Source organism: Octopus sinensis, linkage group LG8 (assembly GCF_006345805.1).
Source record: "Octopus sinensis linkage group LG8, ASM634580v1, whole genome shotgun sequence".
NCBI classification, from domain to species: domain Eukaryota; kingdom Metazoa; phylum Mollusca; class Cephalopoda; order Octopoda; family Octopodidae; genus Octopus; species Octopus sinensis.
The window spans coordinates 106033825-106041324 of record NC_043004.1 but is presented as its reverse complement, the minus strand read 5'-3'; the positions used below and the strand labels follow the sequence as shown (position 1 = coordinate 106041324).

General features: G+C 36.3%; 1 protein-coding gene across 15 annotated transcripts in view; it reads right to left on the bottom strand.

Moving 5' to 3' along the window:
• LOC115214900 (tensin-3) overlaps positions 1-7500 on the bottom strand; it is a 930040-nt gene that overhangs the window by 317421 nt on the left and 605119 nt on the right. The window contains exon 1 of one of the 15 annotated variants that reach the window (XM_036505657.1): positions 373-545. The exons of the other annotated variants lie outside the window; for them this stretch is intronic. Within the exon in view, the coding sequence (XP_036361550.1) occupies positions 373-423 (51 nt within the window). The 5' untranslated portion in view covers positions 424-545. Of the gene's footprint in view, positions 1-372; positions 546-7500 lie in introns of those variants that run through there. 15 annotated transcript variants of the gene reach the window in all.

Below are 7500 nucleotides of genomic sequence, written 5' to 3'. Positions count from 1 at the left end.
AAGCGTTAAATATAACCATGAAATGTAATTGTTTGTAAGCTGTAAATCTAGTTATGAAATATAAACTCTAATAAGCATTAAATATATACATGAAATATAAACTATTTATAAGCATTAAATAAAATCATGAAATATAAGCATGATGGATATGAAATGTGTAAAGATTATGCTGGCAATATTGTGAATTGATTTGTGTTAGAATTAGCCGATTAATTAATTAATACAGAATGCAGAAGTAAGAGAACCGGGTGTGAAGAACTGGTAAGTCGACTGACTAAGACCGAGACCGAAATCAAAAGGCCACCACCACTGCCATTAAATAGCAGAGCTGCCACCACCACCACCGTTATTCAAATAAACCAGTGACCTTACCTTTTTGCCGTTAACCTGAATGGTAATTTCCATTTTGTTTGATGTCAACATTTGTTACTGTAGCAGAGAAAGACACATAAAGAGACAATGATGCTTCCCTTGAAGAATGACAAGTTCTGAAGTATTTTACACACAGATTCTTTCTTTCTTTCTTTCTTTCTTTCTTTTTTTTCTTTCGATGTCAAAATGTAATAATTTTCCAAAAACAAAAATTTACTTATCTTAAAAAAAAAAAAGAAAAGGAAATAACAGGTTATCCGGAGGTTTGAGATACAAGTTTGAAGAGAGAGAGAAAATAAGGGAAACAGACTACAACAAGCAACAGTGTGTGTGTGTGTGTGTGTGTTATTTCTTTTTTTTCTTTCCTTCTCTCAGTGAAACGAAATAGAAGGAATGCGCTGCTTCCTCTTCTTCACTTGCTCCACCTTCACTGCATTCCTTTCTCTGATGCAGACCAAGAGGTGTGTTTCTGCCCACATTTGCTGCTCTGGCGTCACCAGCTTGCTGGAACCTTCTTTCATTATTTATTTACTCAATTATTTGCCTGTTATTTAGGCTCTAATTACTATACACAACTTACTGAAACAGCACACACACACACATATATATATACAGATATATATATATATGCACATATATACATACATATAAGTTCTGCATAATTAAACCTAGTCTATGTGTCTCTGTATCTCTTTTGTTACTGTGTAGCTGTATATCTGTTACTCCTGGTACTAATTATTATTCATCCGTTTAGTAATCTATTTATACAACTATGTAGTGGCCCTAAAGTTTTTAACTTTAAACCCAAAGAATAACAAGCAGTTAACATAAACAGTGAAGTAGGTTATTCACAACAGAGCTGACTCTGTACTTTCTAAGACCCTCTTTATTTCTAAAAGTATATTTACAAAATTGTAAATGAAATACCTTTATGAAAAACATATTTATTATTAACATTCAAACAAGAACTTCATCTTTTGGGGATTAAGGGCTTCCTTATCTATTTCACCCTTTAGCATTCACGTTCAGATTACTCTGTCGAATGTAATGCTTATTTATTCACATTGTCTTGCATTAATCATGCTTTATCACATAGCTTCGAGCTTTTGATGAAGTGATTGTTTATTTCTAGAAGAACATTGTAGGGTAGGTGTGAGGGGTTGGATCTGGCTGTTTTGAACATAAAACAGGGAGAATATTTTGGAAAGATATGGCCTGCCTAAAAGCTTTGGGGTTAAAGTTCTGTTTTTCTATTTCTTAATCTGTGTGTGTGTATGTGTGTGTGTGTGTGTGTGAGAGAGAGAGAGAGAGAAGATAAAGAAACAGAGACAGAGAGACAGACAGATAGACAGACTCACACAACACACACACACACACACACAACACAGAGCATGTGTACAGAGACTCAAAGGACATCAAATAACTTGTTTTTACACATTTTCTTTTACTTAATTCTATAATTATAATGACCTAAATCTTTAAGTAGCATTTTGCTGCTCTTTCTCTCTCAATGTGCACCTATGCACACATTCACACGGCTACGATCGTCTGTATATGTGGGGGGGGGGGGGGTGCATGTGTGTGTGTGCGTGCATACATTTATATATAAAAATGCATCCATTTGTGAACGGATGCATATGCTTTTCTTGACACATACACAAAGTAAGCACTAATCAAGTTGTCAAAAAGACATCATACATAAACATATTCATACAAGAATATACACATGCATATACATACACAAATCATTTGTAGATACATATACACACAGACATATTATTGTTATTATTATTATTATCATGAAAGTGATGAGTTTGCTGAACTGTTAATGCATTGGACAAAATGCTTAGCAACATTTTTTTCCAGCTCTTTACATTCTGAGTTCAAATACTGCCAAGATTGACTTTGCTTTTCATCTTTTCAGTACCACTTGAATACTGAGGTTAATGTAATTGTTTTATTCACCCCCTAAAAATTGCTGGTTTTGTGCTAAAATTTGAAACCCTTCCTTTCAGGGTTGATAATATAGACCTATAGTAGAAAGGATTATTATTATTATTATTATTATTACTATTCATGGTATGCATGGATGTTTTACATTCAGAATCAATGTCCTTAATACTGGGCCACAACCAGGTTCATTAGACAACAAGGACCTTTCTTACAATCTTTGCTCACTTTGCCTTTCATCCCTTTTGGGGTCAATAAAATAAATACCATTTGAGTAATAGGGTTGATGTACTTGCCCAGCCTATACCCGACACTAAATTTCAGATCTTATGTTTATAGTAGAAAGGATTATTAAGTAGAAGTTATCTAACACGAATTGACTAATTATGTCTTATTTTGGAAATTGTTGTTCACATCTGACCAAGAGCAATGGAGTAACAAAATAGCTTTGCAGCAGATATCAGAAAACGCAAAAGCTGATATTGCTCTAATGAAACAGTTACAAAAACTTTAGCCAAAAATCAATAAGACATCAAAACTAGTAAAGTGGTCTCCTTTTGGAGTTGGCCGGTCTTTTGATGCTTCACCGTTGATCATATGCTTAACCTCCTCTGACCATGTATTCCTGCACTATCAATGGTTCTCGACATTTCCTTTACAGAACATCAAAAGAGCTGATTCTTTCCTTCACACCAAAGAAAACGATTGTGTGTGTATCCACCCATCCATCTCTACGTACATACATACATACATACATACATACATATATACATATATGGCATAAAAACTATAGTGTCATCTTACACAATGTATTTATATATATATATATATATATATATATATATATATATATTTACACTTACTTATAAATATCTTATATTTTTACTTCTTTCAGTCTTTAGAGTGCGGCCATGCTGTGGCACCACCTTGGAGAATTTTAGACGAACAAATTGACCTCAGAATATATTTTTCTTTTAAACCTGGTTCTTATTTTATTTGTCTCTTTTACTGAACTGCTAAGTTAAGGGTAAGGTAGACTCACCAACACCAATTGTCACTCAGTGAAGGGAGGATAAACACACACACATGTGCGCGTGCACACACACACATGTGCGCGTGCACACACACACATGTGCGCGTGCACACACACACACACACTTTTATTTGTTTCGGTCATTTGACTGCGGCTATGCTAGAGCACCGCCTTTAGTCAAGCAAATCGACTCCAGGACTTATTCTTTGTAAGCCTAGTACTTATTCTATCGGTCTCTGTTGCCAAACCACTAAGTTATGGGGACGTAAACACACCAACATCAGTTGTCAAGTGATGATGGGGGGACAAACACTGACACACAAACATAAGCATATATATGTATATATATATATATATATATGATGGGCTTCTTTCAGATTCCATCCACCAAATCTATTCACAAGGCTTTGGTCAGCCTGAGGCTATAGTAGAAGATACTTGCCCAAGGTACCATGTAGTGGGACTGAACCCAGACTCATGTGGTTAATAAGCAAGTTACTGACCACACAGCCACTCAGTATCAGCATCATTATCAGTGCACAGGTGTGGCTCTATGGTTAAGAAGTTCACTTCCCAATCACATGGTTTTGGGTTCAGTTCCACTGCATAACACAGTTGGTGTTTTTCCTACTGCAACTCCAGACCAACCAAAGCCTTGTGAGTGGATTTAGCAGACAGAAACTGAAAGAAGCCCAATGTGTGTGTGAGTGTGGGTGTATATACATGTGTGTGTATGTGTGCATGTGTGTTTTAGTCTCCTTGTGTTGACATTAAATGGTTGTTATAAACGAGGGTCACTGTTAAACAAGCAATATAATTCCTTTTAAATATTCTTTAAAAGCATTTGTCCACGGAAGTATTACCCTGCCTGGAAACAGGTAACAGGAAGGGGGTTCAACTGTAGGGAATCTGCTTTAATAAACTCTGTCCTACCCATGCCAGTATGGAAATGTGGCCAATAAAACAATGATGATGATATGTATGCACCACCCACACAAAACATACGGGTAACTTTGTAAATACACACATACATACACACACACAAATATACATATATATGCAAACACATATGGGTAACTTTGTAAACACACACATACACATATGCACAAATATACATATATTTGAAAACACACATGGGTAACTTTGTAAACACACACACACACACACACACACACACACACACACACACACTCATACATACTCGCACATATATTTGCCTACAATATACCGATTGTAAACACCTGTCTTCATTTAAAGAATGCAATATTAGATTATAAAGCTAGTTGAATTTAAAGGAAAAAACGAAAATTAAAAGCTGAAATTCTTACAGAAATATCTTTGTTTGAAATACATCACTGTAAGAATATGAACTCTTAATTTTGCTCACATACACATACACACAGATTATATATTGGTTCCATGGTAAAATGCATCTAGTAAACTTTGTAAAATGGATGGTGTTAGGAGAGGCATCCAGTTATAAAACCCATGCTAAAAATTAGAGGGAGATAACTCTAGAAAAGATCCATCCAACATATGCAGCATGAAAAGTAGATGTAAATTTTTTTTTTATGACAGTATATCCTGGGGTCTTCTTCAGTCAAACATCAACACAGAATCTACTGCTAAATGTATGGAAATATAGATGCAGATACATGTATAGTTAAGCCAAAACAATTCAGATGCAACCTAATTTTTAAATCTTAAACAGGTGAGTTCAAATTATATTTTAAAACTATTTAACAAAAACGATTGAAGTAAGTATCCATAACATTTTTTCAGGCAAATATTGGTGTAGTTAATGTTTAATTTCAGCTTCTGTTGCTTGATATCTTTAGAGAAAACATGGACAGAGATGGAAATTGAGAAAACTACCATCCTGGGAAGGTGCAGAATGTGTATAAGGACAAGTACAGTAGGGGCAATAAAAAAGAAGGCACATGTATTAAGAAGGCTTGAGCTAAGAGGATATGCAGCCTGTAAGATAAAGTGGGTAGAAACAGGGCCTTCTTAACAATATTTTAGGCCACCAGGTATATTAGTCCCTAAAGTATTCATCTATTGACGGCTTACTACCATAGACATAGATCAGAATTTAGCCCTTATGACTGTGAGGCCCCTGGGTAACTATCCCTTGTGCTCATGCTTTTAGATGGCACAGGGTAGAAGCTTTTGTAATATCAGTTTCTATAAGGTCAGCAATTTCTGAGGAAGGCATAAGTTGATGACATTGATCCCAGTACTCAACTGGTACTCATTTTATCAACACTGAAAGGATGAAAGGCAACCCCAGTACGGAACTGGTACTTAATCTATCGACCCCGAAAGGATAAAAGGCAAAATCAACCTTGGTAGAATTGGAACACAGAATGTAAAGATGGACGAAATACCACAAAGCATTTTGCCCGACATGTTAACAGTTCTGCTCACTACATGATGTAATAGTAGATGGCAGAAACGTTAACACACCAGGTGAAAGGCTTAGTGGTATTTCGTCTGCTGCTATGTTCTGAGTTCAAATTCCACCGAGGTCGACTTTGCCTTTCAGCTTTTGGGGTTGATTAAATAAGTACCAGTTATGCACTGGGGTCGATATAATCGATTTAATCTGTTTGTCTGTCCTTGTTTGTCCTCTCTGTGTTTAGCCGCTTGTGGGTAGTTAAGAAATAGGTATTTTGTCTGTCTTTAAGTTTTGAGTTCAAATTCCACCGAGGCCGACTTTGCCTTTTATCCTTTTGGAGTCGATAGATTAAGTACCAGTTGTGTATTGGGTTGATCTAATCGACTGGCCTCCGCCATAAAATTTTGGGCCTTTTGGCAGAATCATTATTATGCAGAGCAAAATGCTTAGCAGCATTGTGTCTGCTTTTACGTTCTAAGTTCAAATTCTACCAAAGTTGACTTTGCATTTCATCCTTTCAGAATTGATAAAATGAGTACCAGTTGAACACCGGGGTTGATGTAGTCAACTTATCCATCCCCTATAATTGCTGGACTTGTGCCAAAATTTGAAATCACTATTAGTTGAAGAGGCAAAATAGAAGAAACAGATTGTTTGCAGGTTTGCAGTGTGGCTTGTTGGCAAGTCATTGAATACAGTCATACAGTTATACAAACGGTAAATCATCTAATTAGTCATTCAGTTATACAGGTAACAAACTGGCACAGTCATTAGAGCATTGGGCAAAATGCCAAATCTCTACTCTATGAGATCAAATTCTGTGGGTTTCAACTTTGCTGTTCATCTTTTCAGGGTCAACGAAAAATGTACTAACCCAGGATGTTGAACTGGTGGTGGTAGTGGTGCCACTGCTGCTACTGCTGCTGCTGCTGCTGCTGATGATGATGATGATGCAAATATGTTGGACCGAATATCTTGTTGTATTTGTTTAGGGTATAGCTTTCAACACCCAGATTCCTCTCACAAGCTATTTGTCAACTACTGTAGAAGACGTTTGTCCAAAGTGCCACACAGTGAGATTGAACTTGCAATCACGCAGTTACAAAGTGAACTTTTTGTCTACACATCTATGTCTGTGCCTCTGTGCCTAAATCATAATCCATCTGCAGAAATGTGAAAGCATGCAGGGCTGTCTGATGATTGTGCTACTGCTGGTGCTGAAGATGATGATGATGATGATGATGATAACAGAGATGGCCATCATTGTCGTCATTGTCATCCTCCCTCCTCCCTTCTCCTTCCTCTCCTTCTTCTTCACTTGCTCATCATCTTTGATGATTTAAATGTCCACAGGATCTTCTATTAAGCATGGGTTGGAGAAATATGTTGTGTTTGTCCAGGGTGGAATCTCTTTCTTCCTCATACTTTCGACACCCACAGAATAGCCGGGTGTTGGGGTGTAAACAAATACATTTCATGGAAATTGAACCACCCCTAACTGCTTAGTAATTACAACACACAACATTCTATGACTGGCAGAGTGTCTACCTATGTGAGTGAGTTGATGTATATACATGTGATGAATGTGAATGTACTTTATATATATATATATATATATATATATGTATATATATATGTGTGTGTGTGTATGTATGTATAGTACAAGCACACATGTACAAGGATATGTTGTGAATGGATATAAGTACGACTGAGGGAGAAAATCAGAGTTAGAGAAGAAGATAGA